The sequence below is a fragment of the Danio rerio genome, chromosome 6 (genome assembly GCF_052040795.2).
Source record: "Danio rerio strain M-AB ecotype USA chromosome 6, GRCz13ab, whole genome shotgun sequence".
NCBI lineage: Eukaryota > Metazoa > Chordata > Actinopteri > Cypriniformes > Danionidae > Danio > Danio rerio.
The window spans coordinates 62,527,501-62,551,250 of NC_141026.1; the positions used below are offsets into that span (position 1 = coordinate 62,527,501).

Consider the following 23,750-nt stretch of genomic DNA (forward strand, 5'->3'; position numbering starts at 1 on the left):
GTCTCCTGGTGCGTCGGTCTCCTGGTGCGTCGGTCTCCCGAAGCGCCGGTCTCTTGAAGCGTCGGTCTCCTGGTGCGTCGGTCTCCCGAAGCGTCGGTCTCCTGAAGCGTCAGTCTCCTTGTGCGTCGGTCTCCCGAAGCGTCGGTCTCCCGAAGCGCCAGTCTCCTGGTGCGTCGGTCTCCTGAAGCGCCGGTCTCCTGGTGCGCCGGTCTCCTGGTGCGCTGGTCTCCTGAAGCGCCGGTCTCCTTGTGCGCCGGTCTCCTGAAGTGTCGGTCTCCTGAAGCGCCGGTCACCTGGTGCGCCGGTCTCCTGAAGCGCCGGTCTCCTGAAGCGCCGGTCTCCTGAAGCGCCGGTCTCCTGGTGCGCCGGTCTCCTGAAGCGCCGGTCTCCTGAAGCGCCGGTCTCCTGGTGCGCCGGTCTCCTGAAGCGCCGGTCTCCTGGTGCGCCGGTCTCCTGAAGCGTCGTTCTCCTGAAGCGTCGGTCTCCTGAAGCGTCGGTCTCCTGAAGCGTCGGTCTCCTGAAGCGCCGGTCTCCTGGTGCGCCGGTCTCCTGAAGCGCCGGTCTCCTGGTGCGCCGGTCTCCTGAAGCGTCGTTCTCCTGAAGCGTCGGTCTCCTGAAGCGTCGGTCTCCTGAAGCGCCGGTCTCCTGAAGCGCCGGTCTCCTGAAGCGTCGGTCTCCTGAAGCGCCGGTCTCCTGGTGCGCCGGTCTCCTGAAGCGTCGTTCTCCTGAAGCGTCGGTCTCCTGAAGCGTCGGTCTCCTGAAGCGTCGGTCTCCTGAAGCGCCTGTCTCCTGGTGCGCCGGTCTCCTGAAGCGCCGGTCTCCTGAAGCGCCGGTCTCCTGGTGCGTCGGTCTCCTGGTGCGCCGGTCTCCTGAAGCGTCGGTCTCCTGAAGCGCCGGTCTCCTGGTGCGCCGGTCTCCTGAAGCGCCTGTCTCCTGGTGCGTCGGTCTCCTGAAGCGCTGGTCTCCTGAAGCGCCGGTCTCCTGGTGCGTCGGTCTCCTGAAGCGCCGGTCTCCTGAAGCGTCAGTCTCCTGGTGCGTCGGTCTCCTGAAGCGCCGGTCTCCTGGTGCGTCGGTCTCCTGAAGCGCCGGTCTCCTGAAGCGTCGGTCTCCTGGTGCGTCGGTCTCCTGGTGCGTCGGTCTCCTGAAGCGTCAGTCTCCTGAAGCGTCAGTCTCCTGGTGCGCCGGTCTCCTGAAGCGCCGGTCTCCTGAAGCGTCAGTCTCCTGGTGCGTCGGTCTCCTGGTGCGTCGGTCTCCTGGTGCGTCGGTCTCCTGGTGCGTCGGTCTCCTGAAGCGTCAGTCTCCTGGTGCGCCGGTCTCCTGAAGCGTCGGTCTCCTGGTGCGCTGGTCTCCCGAAGCGCCGGTCTCCCGAAGCGCCGGTCTCCTGAAGCGTCGGTCTCCCGAAGCGCCGGTCTCCTGGTGCGCTGGTCTCCCGAAGCGCCGGTCTCCCGAAGCGCCGGTCTCCTGAAGCGCCGGTCTCCCGAAGCGCCGGTCTCCTGAAGCGCCGGTCTCCTGATTCTCTTAGTGTATCAGCAGACGTGTTACAGCTGCAGATATAGTGAATGGGAATGGTGAATGTGAATGGTGTGAGGTTGTGCTGTGAGCTTCACCTGTGTGTGTGTGTGTGTGTGTGTGTGTGTGTGTGTGTGTGTGTGTGTGTGTGTGTGTGGTTCTTGTTGGTTCTGTTCTTCAGGTGTTGTGCTCGTTCTCCAGTCAGACCAGTGAAGGCAGCGGCTCGGCGCAGGACTCCAACTCTGTAGAGTCTGTGGGCTTCTGTAATGTGTGAGTACACGAGATAATCTGTGTTTGTTTACCGTCTACTCAAGCCGTGTTCACACCAGACGCAGTAATCACGGATAAATAGCGCTGAGTCCACTAGATGCTGTCAGAGGTGCAGCAGCTCTGAGTTCATCAGCTCCTCCAGACACTGAGCCTGATGATGGAGCTTTCAGCAGTGCGTCTGACTGAGCTCAGCCCAGTTTGATGAGCTGTTGTCGGTGTGTGCTGGATGATTTCCCCCCGGGACACTAACAACAGCGCTATGCACATTAAGCTCATGAATCACGTGACACACTCCACTCACGCCGCTTCATTCGCACGTGTCTCGCCGCTGGATGTCTCTGCGCATCTGAACATGTAAATCAGTCGCTTTAAATCAGATGCTTTTTTTTGGTGTAAACAGCGTTGGAATGAGGACGCTAACCACAAACTAGCAAACACAGCTAGCATAAGTATCTGATAATAACAGAAATGACAGTGTAAACCTTCATCTCCTGAAGGCGGAGTGTTGATCATCCTCCTGATGAGCTGATCTGCTCCCTCAGAGAGCACTGATCAGGTTATGTGTAGAATAGTGGAGGAACGCGATGAAGACGCTGCACAGAGGGTTTACCAGCGTTCAGTGTGTCTGTGAGGGTCTCTGCAGGGAGCGTGAGTGTATCTGCTGCTCCAGTTCATCACCGTACAGAGATCAGAGGAGCACAGACTACACTGATGATGCAGGTCCAGTCTAGTTTGGTCTCCTTGGCTCTTGAAGCAGAGTGTGAAGGGGAAGGGCTTCAAAATGTCCCCTTCTAAGCAGCACGACAGCACCTGCACACGTCATCACACGTCATCACCATCTCTTACTTCATATCAGACGACGGCGACTGCTGGAGTTGTGCTATTGTTATTGTTTGCTATTTATCTTCAGGACATTTATCTCTGTATCATGAGGGTGTAATGCAGCTGTAAGATCATAACTGTACTGCGCATTTACACCGTGACCATATTCATCTGTATAAACACAGAAAACAGCACTAACACTATAGCAGACGCTGTAATCGGCTCCTCACAGACACTAGACTGCTCTGACAGGGGACTGGAGGTCCTGCAGTGTCAGGGTTGTGGGGCTGCTGTACAGGAGGTAGATTATGGATTATAGATCGCCAAATTTAGCGGCTTTTATTTTAGTGTTTGATAAAAGCATGATGGTAAAACACGAGCGCGGTTATGAAATATTAAAACATGTGCTTGCTTGTTATAAAAATTCATAATAATGACCAAAACACAGATTTGTGGATCTCCTGACGTCCGTGTGCAGCTGTCCTGCCGCTGTGGCCGGTGTACTCTGGCAAATCTTCTCACCTGTTGGTTTCGAGTGTGCTCCTGCAAAATCTCTCTTTCGAGGGGTGTCGAGCCCTAAGCCCTACACCTTCAAGATAAAGAGAATTAAGACACCCCAGCCCTTCACGTGAACAGGCAAAACCAGGGGTTAGGGTAAGGGGAGGGGCTAAGGTGGAGAACTGAGATTGGGCTGTAGACTCACCTGACGGACAGGTGCTGACATGCAGAATATACTGAAGAAAGGGGCTGTGCATCACGAGTGTGTGTGTGTGTGTTTCAGGCTGCCTCTCGCTGCTGTGGCGTATCTGGACGGCACACTGGCCATCTATGATCTGAACACACACACTCTCAGACACCAGTGTAAACACGAGGTAAGAGGATCATGAGTGAAGCGCAGCACTGCCTGATGCTCTGTGTTGGTGCACTGCATAAACGTGCGTGTGTGTGTGTGTGTGTGTCTGCAGGTGGGAGTTGTGCAGCTGCAGTGGGAGGCGGAGTCTGCAGTGGTGTGCACCTGTAGTCTCTCAGGTGTGCTCAGCCTGTGGGATGCTCGTTCAGGTGTGCTGGTGTCGGAGTTTCATGGACACTCTGCGGAGATCCTGGACTTCGTGCTGAACCGGTGTGTGTGTGTGTCTGTGTGTGTGTCTGTGTGTGTGTGTGTGTAAAACGGAGAGACACTGAGAGCTTGTCACTGTGTTGTGCATCTGTTATTGTCTATGTCTGCTCCGCACACCTGAGGAGGCTCTGTCTGCTCTGCATATCCTCTACATCTGTCTGAAAGGACTACAGTTAGTATGAACACTGTCATCATTTGTTCCGACTGCTTTGAGTTCTGTTGGAGAGCGATAGCTGACCCATCCTGCATATGTATGAGGCTGCCGGCGGTCTCCAGGATGTCTCAGTTAGAGATTAGGGATGGACCCTTTCCATTAATCCACAGGTTTGAGTAGCGAGTGCTCAATTAATCGGGGGTGGAGCTTAAGCAAGAGGCGGGGCCTGTGTGCATCATAGCAACAATTAAATAACATGCAATTAAAATATATATTAAAGTCCTGTTAAAATGTTGATAAAACTTTGACAGGATTCAGAAAATAATTAAATCACTCAAATGAAATATCAAACTACCGCCCAAATACCAGCTTAACCAATCAGAGAGAATGAAAGAATTTAATTTTAGAGCCAGTCGATCATCGTTCTCATGCTTGATCCTCACTGATGCCCAAACTTAAACAGATATGAAGGCATTAGTGTGTGTGTGTGTGTGTGTGTGTGTGTGTGTGTCTGAAACCTGTAATAAGTGGAAAAGCATTACACTGAAGAGCTTGGATATAAAGATATAATCGATATAGAGCAGAATAATGGATGGGTTAGATTATATAACAGAACTGTTCACCTCTGCAGCTCTGCAGCTAACCGAGTCCTCTTCTACACAGATGTACAGGAATAAACAAACACCGGCACATCTGCAGAACATGTCCTCTTTCAGTACAGTGTAACACTGCATCACCTGCAGATCTGTAGCCTGTGTTATGAGAGATCTCTCAGTAATGTCAGTCCTGTACTGTGGAGCATCTTCTGAACACATGATGATCTTTTTGTCGATAAATCGCTGCGTTTAAAGATGCTTTGCTGTCTTCATGTTGTCTCTCCGCCATGGCTGAAATCTTGATCTTCATTATTTTCCCACAGAGAGGCGTCTGTAGCCGTCACGGCCGGCGGAGACCATAAAGCCAAAGTCTTCTGCCTGCAGAGGCCAGACCGATAGGAGCTGCGTCCCCCGGTGGACCAGTGCGGCCCCGCGGCCTTCATCACCTCTGAGCGCTGATATCTTAGTCTTCTCTGTAGGTCTGAGCGACTGCCTGCTCTTGTCTTTGGCTTTGACTGTATCCAGGAGAGTTTGCCTGATCTGTTCTGGTTATTTCTGTGAGGGTGAGTGTCAGCAGTAACCCTGGAGCTGTGCTGTGGAGAGGTCCGCTCTGCGTCTGTAAACCCACACACAGTTTCCCTCTGCGCCTCAGATTCAGCTGCTCTCCTTCTGTTAGAGCTCTGAGCATCATCAGACTCCTCATCCTGCTGTGTTTAATGATCAGACAACACAAACATGCTGTCAGCCTTCCTTTTCCTCCACTGTAAAGAGGTATTTCAGTGATTAAACATGCCAAAAGATCTACTTTGAATAAACACAAAGCTGATAATAAAGCGTCTGGCGGTCGAGTCTGTTCTGGGGTCAGTGTCTGTACTTTTGTATATACAGCTCTGCTTGTGTGTAGATCATCAGACGGGTTAGGCCAGTTCTCTAGTGAGACAGGAGCAAGACTGATCCCAGATCAGGAGCTGTGTGTCCTCCATTCCTCCACGACGGTGATCCAGACCATCTGTGTTTCACTCAGAGACACGAAGCAGAACTTTGGCTTCATTCAGAATTATTCACATATTTGATCAGAGAAACCCGACCTGCTGCAGAACTGAACATGACAGTATTGAGAGTTTACTTAAGTCAGACCTGCTGTACTGGAGACAGACTCAGACGATGGTGATGTAGAGCGAGTGTTTACATGATCTGCGCTCCTCCTCGTCCGTCATCTGCACACAGCGCTCCTGAGTCAGCGCAGGTTTACAGGCTGTTTGTGGAGCTTTATGAGTGCGGCTCTTCATTTCTCTGCTTCTGTGCGCTGTGGAGGATCTGGATGATCTGCAGATGATGGACACTCCTGCAGACTCTTCTTACTGTCGACAAAATCGAAGACAATCTTCATCTGCAGCTCAAGTCGAGCTGGGCAGAGGTACGTGTTCTGTCTGGCTGTTTGTTTGCTTCGTGAAAAGGTTTTCAGGAAACTCAGCTGAGTTTATGGTTGATCGTCGTTCACTGTTGTAAACGGGGCAGATGGAGCGTTTACAGGCAGCAGGTATTCCAGCATGCGCTTCACTTGTTTAATGTGCTGATGTTGGTCTTCAGATGCTTTTAATGGACGTTTTATAGAGTAGAACCAAGTTTTGTTAAATGTTAGTCCTGAATCATACATGAAACAGAGAGGAAAGATTTAATACAAGCATTTTCTAAATGAAACTCGCTGCACTTTGCCATCGTACTCTTGGTCAGCTGTTGCCGCTTTTATTCGCTGTATTTTCACACTGAGACTGTTTTCTCTCAGCTAACCGCTTCCGTGTGTCAGACGGGTTCATTTACTGCATTTTAAAACACAAATTTGTAGAAATAGAAACACTCTCTGAGGAATCTGCCGGTGTTTATTACGACTTTACTCATCATTTGGAAGTTTAACATCATTAAAGAATGAGGTGAGCCGGAATATTCAGCACAGGTTCTAGATCAGACATCATTAATGTTTCCTTATTGAAATGTAAATATGTGTTCATGAGTCAGATTTGCAGTAGTCGTGTGTCCTGATATCTCTGTATGGTGCTGCATGGCTCTGTCTGCTCTTCGTGTGGGTTTGGACTGATCTGTGAGTTCTCCTGTGCTTCAGCTGCTAGTTTGGGTTGTGTTGAGTGATGTGCTGCTCTCCGCAGGTTCAGCTCTTCTCCTGATGGAGGTTTGCTGTGGATGGAGGCAGTAATGATGCAGAACATGTCAGTGAGTGAGGTGGAGGTCCGGCTGATCTACTCCACCACGCTGCCCGTCTCCTGCGCTATAATCCTGCTGAACCTGCTGCTGATCCTGGCCATTGCCTGCAGCCGGCGGCTCCGCGGCGCGCAGCACTTCTTCTTCCTCAGCCTGCTGGTGTCCGGCGTCTGCACCGGCGTGGCGCTGCCCTTTATCCCCTGGATGGGTCTGAACCGCCCCCTCAGCTTCACTTCCTGTTTGCTGGTGCATGTCTTCCCTAACTTCCTGTTTCTGGCATTTCTGTGTAACCTGGTGCTGGTGCACTACGAGCGGTACCGCAGCATCGCGAGCCCCCTGCGGCGTGGACAGCTGTGGCTCCACCGCCGGTTCCTGCTGCCACTGCTGGCCGTGTGGGTGCTGCCGCTGCTGTTTGCCCTGCTGCCTGCCTTTGGCTGGAACAACAGAGCGCTTCAGGGGCATAGCGGATGCTGCCCGCGGCCCAACACCACGGCTCTGCCCCACTGCTCGTACCGCAGCATCTTCCCTAACGCCTTCATCTATCTGGAGGTGTACGGGCTGCTGACGCCTGCCATCCTCTCCATCGCCGCCATGACGTGTCGTGTGCTGTGCATCACGCGTGGGCAGCTGCGGGGCATCACGCGTGTGCAGCGGGCAGTGGCGGACCGGGAGCAGCGGCGGCGGATGGAGCTGCGCTACGCTTGCTGTGTGGCGGCCGTGACCCTGGCCTTTCTGGCCTGCTGGGGGCCCTATATAGTGTACACTCATGTGGGCGTGGAGCTCTTGCTGAGGCGGGCGGGGCGCAGCGGTCGCACCAGACACATTGTGCTGTCCTGTGTGGGCATCGGCAGCACTGCGGTTGTGCCGCTTCTCCTGGGTCTCGCCAACAAGGAATACACTGATCCAGTCAGAAAACTGATCCGCAAACTGCAGAAGCGCTGCAGAAACACACACGCCAGTCCTGCAGTCTGACTTTACATCAAGAATCAAGTATCTGAAGGTCATGAGCTGCTCAAGAAGAGTCCGTGAACACTGTGAATCTGCACTGAATGGCAGAAATAACATCAGGTACTGTGCAGGACATTCCCTCACTCTGATCCTGTCTGAAGATGGAGATTTCTGTATGATTTAAAAATAAAGATGATCATCATTTGGAAAGGACAATATCAGTTTGATTATTTATTAGTGGTGGGCCGTAATCAGCGTTAACGCCAGACTCTTATCACGCGATACAGTAAATATGGCTGTTAATCTATTGTGAAGTTGAGCTGGGTCTGTTCTACACAAGCTGATGTATACCTGACCGGTGAGCCAGTGCCCTTCTGAATCACATCAGCAGAATGCCCTTCTGGATCCTTCACTTACTGAAGACACTCCTGACTGCACTTACATGGACATCTGTAGTCTAGTTATCTTCCTTATAGACAATAATATAATGAAGTGTTCATGTCAAGTGCTGTCATCTAAGAGTTTCCTGTCATTTTGGCTGACTTTAGCTTTCATATTCACTCATGAACATTTCATTCATGCCCCTGTGACAAACTGAAGTATTAGACACAGACAAGGAGGAAGGAGGACTGCTGAGAGTGTTGTGGAGTTTAATAATGCACAGCGAGTGCAAAGGAAAAAACTGCCATATTTCAGTGTGTGTGTGTGTGTGTGTCTGTGTGCGTGCGTGCGTGCGTGCGTGTGTATGCGGTCTACTGACGGCCGTGTGTGTGGATCTTGTGGGAAAGTATGGTGAAAGTCCTACATAACAGTAATAGTGTGATGGCGGTGTTTACTTCAGTAATCCACTGATATCTGCAGACTCCACATGTCTGAACTCCATTTCTATTTAGTTCAGTGATGACTTTAGTGGGATTAAGGTGATCAGAAATGGCTGTTTGGAGCTTATGTAGGCCGACAGCTCAACACTCATGTTTACCTGAATAAACAGTGAGTGAACACAAGTACATCTTACTGTACATCATTTATTTTCATCACCAATTATCACAGTAGAACAGCTCCTCCTGCAGTCTCTGATGCATTATGGAAACAGGAGATGCGCCCCTGCTCTAATGCGCCACCTGGCTGGAGAAAGCCCCTCTCTAAGACTTACTTTAGTCATTATTTGGGGAGCACACATATTCTGAACGCCTTCGGCAGATTCAAACGAGCCATTTTAATCTACATTAAATCCAAGATTACAGTGACATTAATCTGGAATCAAAAATTAATCTATGCCCACCTATACTATTATATAAACGTTATATAGCCCACATCTCCCTTTCCATAACTAGATGAACAATGACCGTGTGTCTACACTCGTAACCGCGTCTGCGTCGTGTCCAGCAGCAGCAGCAGCAGCGTCTGTACTTGTGTCTATTACTCATTCTCTCCACAGAACTGTAATTAACTGCATTTAGTTTGTGGAGGAACTTGTTAATGGATTATTGATGATCTGTTGTATTTACAGCACAGTTGAGGATGTGCACAGGTGGATTCTGTCAGAAATATGCTAATGTCATACCTTGCGCTGGTCCACTTACACATGCTTATTCTTATTCTCAGAAAGTAAGTACTGAAGTGTTTTGTATGCTGTAAAAATGTTCGCTGTTCTTGGATTATAGTCATTGTTTAGAAGGAGAAGGCACGGTTTGATTTGATTTTAGAAAACAAAACAAACAAAAGATCAGACATTTACATTAGTATGACAGTGATGCTGAACAGCCCAGTGATGCCAGATAACAGAACATCATATCAGGCAATACTGTGATCAAAGTTTACTGTAAACGATCTTTAGATATTTAAGTGGTCATCTGAATATGTCATACTAATATGCTTGGGCATAATCTATAATGGATAAACACTGATAAGCCAGTCTTCTGCTTTTGCCTAAATAGCAGCTTTACTCGTATATTTACATGTGTGTAAGTGTGAAGCTCCACCTAAAGCTGCTGTGATGAACCTTCATCAATAGCACAGGCTTAATCTGATTGTCTTTTCTCTCAGCTGATGGAGTTTGGCTTTCTTTGCTTTCTGCTCTGCTTAATCAGGGGTATTGCACAAAAGTAAGACAAGGGAATAAGCTGGCATTTTGAGGCTTTCCTGGCTGAATGTAGCTTTGCCTCAGTTGCATGAATTAAGGCTAAATTAAGCTGAATTAAGTTAATATGAAGATTTATTCTCTGCAGCTAGCCTGAGCTCCAGAGCAGGCTAACAACCAGGCTAAGATTAATCTTAGTGACCTATATAGTTTCATTGCCAATGCTACTAGAAATGAATGTGCTTTACAATTCAATTCATCTTTATTTGTACAGCGCTTTTAGACTGTAGATCGTGTCAAAGCACATAGAAGATCACAGTGAACTGAAGCTGTGTTAGTCCAGTGGTTAAAGCTGAAGTTCAGCTCAGTTCAGTGTGGTTTAATCTTCACAGCTGAAAGTCCAAACACTAAAGAGCAAATCCATCCATGCGCAGCTCTACAAGTCTTGAATCAAGCAAGCCAGTGGCGACAGGAACAAACTTCACCATTTGAGCAAAGTGAAGGAGGGAAACCAGGCTCAGTTGAGCACGGCCATTTCTCCTCTGGTCAAACTTCCTGAGCAGAGCTGCAGTCTAGGTGCCGGAGGCTGGAGAACGCTGGACATCCATCATGGAGAACTGCAGGTGGGAGAGGTCACAGGCTGGTGTCACTCCATGCTCTTGGCTATTTACATATTTGGATGTCTAATAGTTGGAAAATATAAGTGTTTTATTGTATTACACAATCATTTTGTGTATGTTCATTTATATCCATTTCAGATTTAAATATAGGGAGATGTAGCTTAAAGAAAATAGCAGAATGATTGGAGAAAGCACATGCCGTGTTCAGTATAAATGAGTAGTTTTATTTATTTCTCAGTGAATTTACACAACCATATTTTGTGCACTGAAAACAGTTTTATGGATTACAGTCATGTTCATTAGACTTTGTTCACCTTTAGGCATAGACGGACAAAACATTTCAAATCGAATGAGATTTTTCAAAAAACTAAAATTACAAACTAGAATTGTCAACAATGTCATATTTTAATGTTTCTAAAATATAATTGCATATTTTTGATGATGATGAAACATGTAATACATCAAACAGACTCCGTTTGAAAGAAATATCCTAAATGAAAACGAAATATAAATCATCATATAGATAAAGATTAAATTAATTGATCAAAGTTTGTTCGGCTCGTTCATCTGAGGGGTATTGCACAAAAGTAGAATCAAAAAAAGCCAGGATAATAGAAAAAGCCCGGCTTGACCTGGTTTAATCGGGTCCTCCTGGCTTATTCCGTTACATGTTTGCTGATCCAGGATAGGAACGAGCCGCTATGTGGAGCCTGATGCAGATAGCCAGGACAAGAGCAGGAGCTCGATCACAGAATCAATGATGCAAGTATGGATTAAACCCAATCTGAGCCAATCAGGTAATGAGTTCAAACACGCCCCTCTCGCCCACCAATCAGGAAACTCCCATTACTTTCATTCAGAGAGTTACAGAAAATAAAGAAATTAAATAGTTTATTTTGTCTTAAATGTGATCAGTGGACATTCATGATGCTAATGAATTTATTGTGAAGATTTATTTTATCTGTTAAGTTCATTTAATTTTCATCTGTATGATCCTTTATATTCTTTATATGTTGCTTTCATTTATGATTTTAAGCTATTTTTTCATCATTAAAATAAATATTATTATATAATGAATTTAAATGCATTATCTTTCTATACCTGAAGATGTTAGGTCCTAGCTGCAGAGAATAAATCTCCGTAGTAACTTATTTCAGCTTAATTTAGCCTGCTCTCATGCAACTGAGTCAAAGCTACATTCAGCCAGGATAGCCTCCAAATGCCAGCTTATTCCCTTATCTTACTTTTGTGCAATACCCCTCTGGATCAGAAAAAAGTGCAACAGAGTAAGCCAGGAGGACTCGATTAAATTAGGTCAAGCCGGGCTTTTTCTGTCATCCAGGCTTTCTTGATTCCACTATTGTGCAATAGCCCACAGGGGTCTGTTCTTCGTTCATGCTGTACTCAATTAGCTGGATTTGGTTATTGACTCGATCCAGAATCGTTTTGTTCTTCAAAACTCATCCAAGAGTTGTTGTCATAGCAAACGGTCTGGAGCTCAAACCTGCTGAGGGCGTTCTCATATGAACAGGAATAGATCGGGTCTTTTCAAGCAAAGGACATACTAAACGTATGCACCGAACGCTGATATCTTCTTACAATAGCAGTCATATACACTTTGGAAAATAGTAAATAGTTAAAAAAAAAAAAAAAAACAAAAAAAAAAAAAAATATATATATATATATATATATATATATATATATATATATATATATATATATATATATATATATATATATATATATATGAGTTTAACTGCTTTGGCAATACATTTGTAACAATTGTCATGCCAATAAAGCAATTATTGAATTGAATTAAATGAGAGAGAGAAATGGAGAAGGCTACTTTCATTCTCTCGATCTCAGTGAAATAGGGGCTATTGTTGTATATGTCAGTGAAAGACTGATCCAGCAAACACACACAGTGAAATTGTGCACAGTTTATGAGTTTTAAGTAGTCAGAGCGTTGTAAATACTCGCGATCGCCTCCCTCGCGACAGAGTGCATATGAGGTAAATGTCGTCAGTAATAACCGGTTATGATTATTACTGAACCGATACCGAATTGTCCGCGTCTGCATTGCGGTGCACCGAAGAAACGATTAATTTTGACACCCCTAATATATATATATATATATATCTTACGCAATCTGCACTCTCAAATAAAAGCAGACAACCAAAAAGACTCACGAGGTGTTTCCCCCTCAAGGGGTTTAAAGAGAACATTGATTAATATGAACTTTTCAGACACAAATGTGTATTTTAAGCTGCCAGCTTTCGTACAGTGTGTGTATGAAGATAGACAGGACCATATTCAACTGGTTTTTCCAAAGGAATAATAATTATTGCAGTCATTGTTTTGGCAGATAATATGACGGTGATTTGATGCTTCGCTAAAGTTGCAGACAAATTTACTGATATCCCAATGCCTTTTTTAATGCAAGATTAAGTTATACAGCAGTTCTTTCTCACGCTGATTAAGTACCATGATTAGGCCTATAATAAAGAAAATCTGCTCTAACGGCCCACAACAAAGGTGCAGAGTTATTGCGTGTCAGATCTATCAAACCATTAACTGCTAATTTGATGTAATTTTGCTCACATTGAATAATTGAATATTAATCAGATGATGTCATCACGCTGCTGTGCCGTCAGCCAATGGCTGCATTGCTGATCATGATTTGGAGGATGGATAGATCTGTCCTTCACAACACACGCAGATCTCAGATCAGTTTATCCAGACATTCTAATCTGATTCGCGAACTCGTTTGAAGAACCAAATTAGCGAGAGATCAGTTATCAAGATGAACAGATCAAGGATCTGCCGAATCATCTTAGATCATTTAAGCGAGGTATGAAGAACAGAGCTCATGAGTGAAAGTGAAAACATTCAGACACTGTTCTGTTTTTCTAAATTATTTTCTAAATGTGATGAATGTGAAATGAACCCTAAACATAAATAAAATGCTCAACAAGATCATGTAGACTTGATCTGAAAACCCGGACGAGGCTTTGGATTCCACACTTAATCAAGCGCTGCAGTCTTTACAGATCAACATGGGGTCATGAACACTGTCTGCTTTATCTGCAGAGAACTGCACTCAGATCTTAGCTTTTTGTTCTTGCTAATCACATGTGAATCTACTGTTCATTTAATGTCAATTCTGTTCATTTCTGATTCATGAGGACATCAGTGCTGACCGTATTTGCATTGTTCAAATCTTTAAGCACTTCCTGAAGCACCCGAGTATGCTGCACAGCACCAGTTATCCGGATGCAGCCTTTATGATGCAAGCTGAGATTGCATCTCTCAGAGATGCAGTGTCAGACACAATGCACTCAAAAGAGATAGTGATGTCACTGAGGGGCGGGGTTAGGGGTGGCGTTAGGTGAGGCCATTCAAAAGCATCTGCAACCAGACCCTTCTCCACCAGTTACTGTGGTAAATCCAAGCACTTTCACTGTCCAAGCTAATCCAAGATCACACTTCCGTCAGCTGTATTTTGCACTAGATGTGGCACAGTCGAGGTGTACTGCGCTCCTGACAATCCTGAGGCGGAAATAAAGAAATTGGAATTGTTGCTGCCTAAAATCTGCTTTGATCTTTTGGAAAAAAACAAATGTAAGGTTGAGGAGAAACAGGCCAGGCTGCTGGAGACAGCTGTGGATGGAGAGAGAGAGAGAGAGATAGAGAGAGAGAGAGAGACAGAGACAGAGACAGATAGAGATATATGTGCTGTGTTCTGCATTCCGGAGCGTTCTGCTGCTCTTCTCCCCTACATGGAACACAGCGCTGCACTTCATTTAGTCCCTCTGTGTTATGGCTCTGGGTCTGGAGAACAAATGTTTGCCTGAAAACTCCTCCTACAGCGGACTGTTTAGCATAATATTAATCAGTTTTTTATTTATTGATCATTTTTTGCACCTAATCTGGGCTCAGTCATATATAACACACTCTACACTCGGTTTCTGGAATGGTTGAAGCCTTTATAAATTACACAAGCTTTTAAATGCAGTTTTGTCATTTGAATTGAGAAAGGAGGGCGAAGTAGTGGTGCAGTAGGTAGTGCTGTCGCCTCACAGCAAGAAGGTCGCTGGTTCGATCCTCAGTTCAGTTGGTATTTCTGTGTGGAGTTTGCATGTTCTCCCTGTGTTCGCATGGGGTTTCTTCCGGGTACTCCGGTTTCCCCCTCAGTCCAAAGACATGCGCTATAGGGGAATTGGGTAGACTAAATTGTCCATACTATATGAGAATGTGTGTGTGGATGTTTCCCAGAGATGAGTTGCGGCTGGAAGGGCATCCGCTGTGTAAAAACTTGCTGGATAAGTTGGTGGTTCTTTCCGTTGTGGTGACCCCGGATTAATAAAGGGACTAAGCCGACAAGAAAATGAATGAATAAATGAATGAATGGAGAAAGGGATTGGAGGGAGTTTTCTTGGCATAGATGTTCTTCAGATCATCTTTACCTTAAACTGTTGTCCAAAGATAATGTTTTATTGTCAATTTATGTTTGCTGATTGTCATTTTCCCAGCTAAACCCAGCTCCGCATTTCCACATCATTGTAAAGTGGATTTCTCCTTCAGGAGGATCCTCTCATTACAAGCCTGTCTGGTGAAGCTTAGGAAAGTGCTTTGTGGATCTTCTCCATCAGCTCGTCTACAGATCAGATCAGTGAAGCGAGTGATCAGCTGTAACTCACGGCCTGTTTGTTGGCTGAGTGTTAGAGAAATGATGGTGAATACACCACAGCGCTGTGATTAATCTGTCTCAGATACCATCAAGCAGATCTATAATAGTGGAGGAACCCTTTCTGCTTACCTGGTGATGCTGACCGGACGAGAGGAGCAGGAGAGAACACACGGACAGGTGAACCGCTGAGCAAACACTGGAGGAGAAACACACAGGTGGGTGCAGGCACGTGCACACATAGGGCTCAACCTGTGCAGTGCACATGCCCTTTTTAGTCTTGGATAGAAAGTGCCCTTCCAAAATGATCAAAAGTGCCCCCGCGACGCGACACACCCTCGGTCCCGCCCTTCAGTACGCGCGCGACAACACCGCTCTTAAGTACGCGCGCGACAACAACCCCCCACCCCCCGCTCTTCAAAAAAATTATCCTGCACATGCCCTTTGGACGGTCTCTGCACGGGCCTGGGTGGGTGAAACAGCAGGTAGAGCTCTTCTTCTTGTCTTATTGGCGGTTTTCATTCTTAAACAGAGCATTACCGCCCCCTACTGTGAGTTGTGGGTCAGAGACTGAATTTCCTTTTCCTCTGGACTCTTCAAGGCAGAGTTCTGATCTGACTGTGTGCTTTCAGAGAGGCTGTGATTGCGGTGCAGGTCAGTGTAATGCTGCAGAGTGTACCTGCGGTGGAGTGTGATGCTGAGCATGGAAACCCTACAGGTGAAACACACCTCTGCTTTGCTTTAATCTGGATATCTTGTGTTGAGTGATTTCATTAATGAAGGAGTCTTTGCTTTCACCAGACCTGAGTGAAGTATTCCTGTTCATGTTATCAGTCTTCTCTAATGGATCTTCTGTCTGTCACTGGTGTTTTCTGTTGAGTTTATTCCCGGTCAGCTGTCATAGTAATGTCTTGATTAGCTGCTTCAGGTGTGTTGAATTAGAGTTTGCATGTAAACTGTTCTGTTCTGCTTCTGACTGACCTGTATTATGTGTGTTTCAGATGTAGAAATCCGGCTTCAGCTTGCTCTCCTCGCTTCATTTAACAGTAGTGGTGGGCAAAGTGAGGCTTCATGAAACTGAAACAGTTGAAGCAAATGTGTCAAAGCTTTGAAACGTTTCGAAACTCTACAGTGACACCTAGGGGTAATTTTTATACATTGCTCTGGAACAGCTTCAGCAAAGAACAGTTGAGCAGATTGAGATATTAAAACCCACTTTGTACCTTTGAACCTACAAGTATTATAGCAGAGCGGTCAGAGTTCCTGACTATCATGCAGGGAAACTGGGTTCGAATCCAGGCAAATGCAGCTATGTTGAAATGCTCTGTTCTTGTATTGTTTTGTTTCAACATTGGTCAGACATCAGAATAAACACTATTTGTGAGTAAATATGTCTTGTTTTGGTCATAAAACAGGGTTGTTTCTAGATCAGACATGGTTGTGGTCAGAAGTTGACAAGACTTATTTATACTATTATTGAAATTGCTCATTTATTGTATTTTAATACCGTCTACTCAAACGCTAAACCCAACCGTCACAGTACTGTAAAAATATGAATTATTGCTATACAGTGTTACACAAATGATGCTGTACTGATGGTGTATCCGCAGCTGTATCCTATCTAGACTACATCATAACACAGTAGCATTATTAAAATAGAGAAAATCCTGATTTTGGAGCATTTGTACAAAGCAGGATTCAAACCCAAAACCCATTTGAAGCACAGTAACAGCATGCACATGCACGGTCCACTAGGCTATATAGGACAGAAGTTTTTCTGACCCAGTCAGTCAAATGCAGACTCGGCAGGTCTCAGAACGGTTCTGAAATGATGTTAAAGAGCACAATCACAGAAGGAGAAAATGAGAAATAAACACATACAGCAACAGCCTCACACCAAAGCAACTGATTTAAACACCTCCACAAACAGCATCAGCAGCTCCACTGAAAAACATTTGATAATGAACAGCGCTTTTATTTCTTTATTGATTTTTTTTCCAGTTTGACCTCACCATCATGGAGATCAGAGGCTGCTTTAGTTGGGCTCTTGATCCTTTACTCTTTTATTTTATTGTTTCTGAAACTCATCAGCTATGGCAATAAAGGCAATGAGAAGCTATATGTAAATATTTGTTACAGTTATAATTGCTAGTAATGAATAACTTAAATAAAACAATTGCAGGTTTATGTGACGTGGTTTGGGGCATTAGGAAAGTTTCCCATGGAGAGTCAACAAACAAGAATTAATTAAAATTAATTAATATAGTTTCATACGCAAAACCTTGAGAGCTCAAGAAGCACATTTAAAGGTTCAGGACACCCTGGAGAACTTTTTTTTTTATATTAACAGATGTGTGTGTGTTGAGCATCAGTTAAGACGATGTGATGTTAGCACCTGTCAGCTTTAATTGTGGGGAAAACTGGATAATTTTGAGCTTTTGTCATCTAATTTCAGCTTCCGGGTTTAAAATGATTTTTGGGGCGGATCGAAATTGGCGATATAGCGCAGTACTGCAAGTGCAATGATGACGCGTCGGTTTCTCATTATTATTCATAGCGGAGTTTTCTTATCCTATGAGAAGAGCCGGCTGCTTAATTATTCATGAGTGCACGTGCTTTCTGAAGGCAGACCTGCCAGTTTCAAGCAAGCTGTGAGATACGGTCCCACGGCACGCAGTAGCCGTTCATGAAGGCTCGTATGTGTTTGTTTCCATGATCCACGGGGTTTGTTGCATGTTTTTTTCCCCGCGATCTTGTCAGGGCCGATACAGCAAAGCTGTGTGTGTGCTGCAAGCATTTTTGTCGGGAGAGCAGTACGAGAATTGAAGAATGGCAGACGTTGACTTTTATCAGGAGTTCGTTCACATTCAGACACATCGCCGTGCTGCTGTGTTTGCCTAAATCCTCTATATTACCAGCAGGGCTAATGGTTAAAATAGACAGGTCAGGAGACCTGCTGCACTGAGTCTACATTCAGATCTATATTTAGACCCGGGGATCGAGGGAGAATCCTCATTTATAGGGTTTACATGAACACACTTATCTTTATAATGATATAAATTGTGGTTATGTGTATATGAAATTACAAATAACAAATGTAGCAGGGCATTAAATTACTGTTTATTCCTTTGCATTTTAACTTTGAGAACTATAAACTCATGCGTCTCCTCGCGGTTTGTCTCATTTTGTGAGCCGACTGTCAACAACAGTCGTTCGCTCCCCTTCTCCCCTGCTGGCCACGCCCACTCCTGCCCTGTGCTCGCGGAGCTCCACCCATTAATCATGCATCTTTTGAAACAATTCTGAAGTAGACTTTAACCAAAAGTGGGGGGAGTCATGATCCTTTAAGACACAAAGACATCAAGAATCAAGATATGAACCTCAACCATGGTTACTAAAATTAAAAAGCTGCATGATTCATCCATGCCACAATGCATGCTGGGTACATAGTACAAAACTCCCAGCATGCATTGCAGCATAAATAAGATAAGCCGCTTAAAGTTTTTGAAATGTCTTTCTTTGCCTTTATTGTGTGCTGTTCTTGGCTGTTATATTTCAGTAGAGTGTTTTGTGTTGTTCTGGGTTGATTTTCTTTTGTTTGTCACCATTGTTGTAATTGAAAGGCTGATTCTTGATAACATGATCTTTTATGTGAAGCTTTGACCCAATCTATGTTGTAAAAGGACTATATAAATAAAGGTGAATTGAATAACCTCATTACATTTATTCTTAAAGGGCCATGAAACCCCCTCGTTTCAGCAGGGTGTTTTCACACCTCTTCTTTGGAAAAAGTTAGAAAAGTGGGCGTGTCCAGCTCTGTTTAGGGGGGAGTGTCAGAGGAACTAAAGTGGGAGGGTGTGGGAGTGTCGATTTGGGCACGCGCGAGTTTCAGAGTCAAAATACACACACACACACACATACATACAGGAGAATGTGATGGTGTTTAACCTACATGGACATCTGTAGTCGAATTATTAGCCAAATTATTAAATGGTGGACTTTAACTGCAGTTTGGCTCTTTCATTCAGGGAATTCATTCATGCCCCTCGCGACACACAAGATATTTGATTTGAGGAACTGCTCTAAGCGTGTATTTTTCATGTAATGTTTGATACCGCACGGCGAATGAGAGAAAAAAAACCTCTGCATTTCCCGGAAACTTAGATGCACACGACAGGTAGCGTCAGAAAGCCGCGCGTGTTATTCCGGTCACTAAATGCGGTAAAAACACTACACGAGGTTAAAGTTTGGTTGTGGTGCTAACGTGTTTACACTCTGTGCAATAGTTTGTTAGATACGAACAAACTGAATAAACAAAGAGCACTGCTCGCTCACTTACCAAATCTGTAGAGACAGGACAATCACCAGCAACTAGAGCCGCGTCTTTATGAAGAGAATACTACAAACGATTCCAGATCCCAGCGTTTGCAGATGAGAACAGCTCTCAGGTAAACAATAATCCTCCTTAGACACGTAAGTTATTGTTGTCGCGCGTCGCGTACACTGTAATCCACACGTGAGTCTGAGCTCTCACAGAGAGAAAATGAAAACGAAACTTAACTGCAGCAAACTATAAAAGCAACACTTCACGCTTGTTTTGCCAACACAACGTGGGGTCTCTGTCCTGAAAACACGGTGATAGTAATGAATATTAATGAAGTTGCACATTAGAGTGCGCTGATTGGTTTGACCCAAGCCTTACTCATGCATAAATGCAACAAACTGTAAGACGTAATAAGGCACACTCTGGCACAGACGTCCAGTCTGCACGCTGGAATACACGCTATTATCTCATGACCGTGACGCAGCTTCAAAAATTCGTTTCAAACAGGAAGTACAAATTTGCTTAAAATAACGCAAAAACAACCAATTTACACTTTTTAGTGAAATATAGGTGTCCTAATAGTGTTTTTAGCAGTGTGGGACACATATACGACTGTCAACAGCTCAAAAAATGTGTTTTGGTGTTTCGTGACCCTTTAAATTTCCTTTAGGCTTCTCATGCCATACAAATTGTGTGATCAACACAACTATTCATGGCTACTTAAATAAATCTAGTGTTAACATAAGCAGCTGAAGAAGCCAACTAAGGCAGACGCTGACCTCCATCATGGTGACCAACTGAACAACAGCAACTCCATGAAGAGTTTTGTCCACATGACAGAAAAGTCCGAGCTCAATAATGAGTGAAGCTCCACTGATTTAAGTTGTTTAATGATCTCTGCTGAGATCTTCAGAAAGAACATTTATATTGTCTAAATATTTAGTACTATTATTTTTATCTAGAGTTTTATTTTCAGTTGATGTCATCTTTGGTTTTGGCTGTAACTTGTGTTTTTCTTTCCTTTAGTGAATCTGCTTACTGGCAACCACAGCTGCCGGTCTTGTCCTGCAAAATCAAGAAGAAAAAAAAAAAACTAAACAAACAAACAAACACCATTGTGTGCCGCCATTGTGGAGGATAAGTGTCTGTGTTCAAGTCCACGATGAACTGAGAGTATTTGCAACATATAAGAGACTGAAAAAATGCAATGAAATATTTCAGAAAGTTGTTCAGCACATGTATGCAGCACCTTACCACCAATATTATCTGGGCCCGGGCTTTTTTTTAGTATTAATTCTCTGAAAGAGGTCTTGAAAGAGTCCTACTAATGTTTACGGATTTACTACATGACAGGTGTTGTTTTAAAATGTCATTTTCTGACTTAAAATCACCCTTATCAAACCTTAAGTAAAATGTATTTAATTCCTCAGCAAACTCTCTCACAGAACTAAAACCATTTAAATTGGTTTCAATGCCCGCTCTATCTTCTTTACTCCCAGCCATTGTGTTCACACCTTGCCATGCTGATCTTAAACTTTTGCTGCTGGTCTGTTTCTGTAATTTCTGTTTCTCTATTTTATTATGTACACTGTTTGTACACTGTTAAATCATGCTAATCAAAACACACAACTGACATGTGTATGTGTTATCATATCATTGACATGACCACTTCACCACTATCAGCTCCAATAAACTGCATGAATCAGTTTGTCTTAAAGTAGACTTTAATCTGTATACACAGATTGTGAATTACCACACTAAATCAGCTGTACTCCTCATAAACGGTAACCTCACAGAAATATTTTTGATCAGTAATGACAGTTTATTTGCTCAATACTTATTCTACACAACATACCGATTAAAATGCCGAAAAAAGTAAACCAAAACATTAAAAAACGGCCGAGATATAAAGGATTAAACCTGACCGAAAGCACACTCAGCTGAGGACACACAGGATTGGTCTAAAAACACGAATACTAATGAGTCATTTGCATATGGTCTATTCTCTAATAAAACACGATTTTAAAGGGCTTCATAAGCTTAAATATGATAATCAAAGTATGGCAAAACAACCTAGACATCAGATAATCAAATTCTGAATAAAAATATACAAACAAGAACAAAGGAAAACACAAACAAACAATTGGTCATCACCATTGCCGAAATGCTGCGTCTCAACACCTGGTCAATGGACCAGGGTCTCCTGTTCTTCAGGGTAATGCTCCCAACGGTTATTCTTGATAAGGATAATGTCTGCTTGGTTCTTGCATTGCCTTAGGGGAGATGTTTGGTAGAAGAATGATATATCTACAGAGATATTCGCCAGACTGAACCTCGACCTGGCCTCTTAAATTTTTTCATTTCTAGTAATTAGAAGGAGGTCAGGAATATCTCTTTGAATGCTTCAAGTCACATTTGGGCGAGTTCTTTGATCATCTTGAATTCATGGTACTCCTTGGATGTTGACTGGAAGTATTCTGGAGAAAATCAGCAGGGAGTGAGGAGAAGGCAATGACCAGTTCATGGCCAACTTTAACTCCTGACTCCTAGCTGATTTGGGCAAGGGCTCTCCTGTTCCCTGGAGATATCTGGGGTCCTGGGGAGCCTGGTCTCTGGATTAGCCAGAGTAGGCCTCAGAGAAACATCTTCAGACTCTTCTCGGGTGACCTGGGCAACCTTGCGGTGTTAACGAAAGGTCACTTGGGGGAGTGGTAAGTATTCAGCCCCCCTGGGTCCACTTGGACAGCACGCAGGGATGGTGGCCTTGGGTGAATGGCCTTAAATGAAGCCCAGTCTTCTACTGGTGATTAGCACCTCCACACAACAGCACATTGTGCATCAACACCACCTACACCAGTCATTCAAAAACTTTTCCAAAAATCGTCAATTTTAACATCAGATCTACTGAAGATTTATAACCCCAGAATTTATTAGGATTAAGGTTGAGTAAGACTAGTACTTCCATAGGGACACTTTAAAACACCAAATCTCAAATTATAACCTTACAACTTTTCAGAATGACCAGATTTTCCCTTTCTTTAAAATCCATTATTTCCATGGGAAAATTTAAAATATTTATTCTAAGACTTAACCCCGAACTTTTCAGGAAAATAAACCCTACATACCTTCCCCAGAACATCTAGTATAAATGGCTGGTTTTAAAAATAAGATCTTCTGTAACTCCTAGAAAATCTAACCCCAGAACCTCTGTGTAAGTAACCACACTTCACTCTTTTAGAATATCTCAATTTCATAGGAATATTGGAACCTATAAATATTTCAACCTTTATTCAACTTTACCGGTTCCAGTTTCCTCTTCAAAAATCTCAAATTTAAGTGAAAACATCTCGAGTATCAAGATTTCCTTTTGGTAGTGAGAATCCTTTCAAAAACAAAAGCCCTCACTTTAAAGCTCTCACTTAAACATTGAAAATCACAGTTTGGTTCTATTGTGAATTATTTTCTCTCCACATAGCGTGATTGTAGACGTTCACAACTACACAAAATAGCATAGACCAGTGGTTCTCAAACTTTTTTATTTTTTTTATTTTTTTTACCAACTACCACCTTAGAAAATTGTCTCTCCAAGTACCACCATAATGGCCTGTATTAAAAAATAACATTGTAGGCCTAATTAAGCTGTGCACAGTTTAAAAATGAGGCAGATTAATTCCTATCATTAAGAATGTGTTATTGTCAGTCACTTATACATTTTAAATAGTCTGAACATTAACTGTGCTTGCAGATAAAAAAACAATAAATTGAAATGTGCTCTTAAAGTTCATTAAAAATGTCACTGTTCTAAAAGTAAATAGAAAACTGCTGTACTTAAATCTAAAGTATTCATATCAGCCTATTAATCAAAAGCTGGAAATGTTGATTGGACCTCATAAATATTGGCTTTATGTCATTCATACACTTTCTGACAAATCTTGATTTCTGACATATGTTAAATGTACTTATGACAGGGTTCATACAGGCACAGGCTAATGAAAATATGGGCATTTTGAGCACTTTTTTTCCAGTACCTATTTTTTGGTAGACTGATATGCTCTGTATTGAGGACCTAAAATGTATTCTCAGCAACCCATAAAACATTGCATTGATAAAAAAAAAAAAATCAATCATATATCAATAATATAATAAACCTGCACTAAATGCTTGTGAATTTTTTTTACTCAAGTAAAAATACCATTACACTGCTAAAATAACACAAATTTTAGTAAATATTAATATTAAGTAAAAGTACAAAGTACTCTTTTAAAAAGTACTAGTTTGTTACTTTTGAAAAAAAAAAATCAGATTCATTGAAATAAAGTTTAAACTTGATTAATTGGTTTAATTGCTTAAATCCCAAAGCTACATGTATAGGAATTGACATGAAGTATGGTGTTTTTTTTTTTAAATTT

At 43.7% G+C, this 23,750-nt stretch overlaps 2 protein-coding genes across 2 annotated transcripts in view; both read left to right on the top strand.

The window, feature by feature from the left end:
• Window positions 1–5,302, top strand: part of aamp (angio associated migratory cell protein) — a 9,116-nt gene extending 3,814 nt beyond the window's left edge. The window contains 4 exon segments of the mRNA NM_212938.1: window positions 1,691–1,779; window positions 3,383–3,473; window positions 3,567–3,721; window positions 4,792–5,302. Coding sequence (NP_998103.1) covers window positions 1,691–1,779; window positions 3,383–3,473; window positions 3,567–3,721; window positions 4,792–4,867 — 411 coding nt within the window. The 3' untranslated portion in view covers window positions 4,868–5,302.
• Window positions 5,303–6,664: 1,362 nt separating this feature from the next.
• Window positions 6,665–9,544, top strand: LOC100000545 (G protein-coupled bile acid receptor 1). The gene has a single exon (XM_087258300.1). The coding sequence runs from the start codon at window positions 6,665–6,667 to the stop codon at window positions 7,652–7,654; it is 990 nt and encodes a 329-aa protein (XP_087114426.1). The 3' UTR covers window positions 7,655–9,544.
• The last annotated feature ends 14,206 nt before the right edge of the window (window positions 9,545–23,750 follow it).

Coding starts and splice junctions, on each gene's coding strand:
- LOC100000545 (XM_087258300.1), top strand. CDS start 6,665: ATGGAGGCAGTAATGATGCAGAACATGTCAGTGAGTGAGGTGGAGGTC.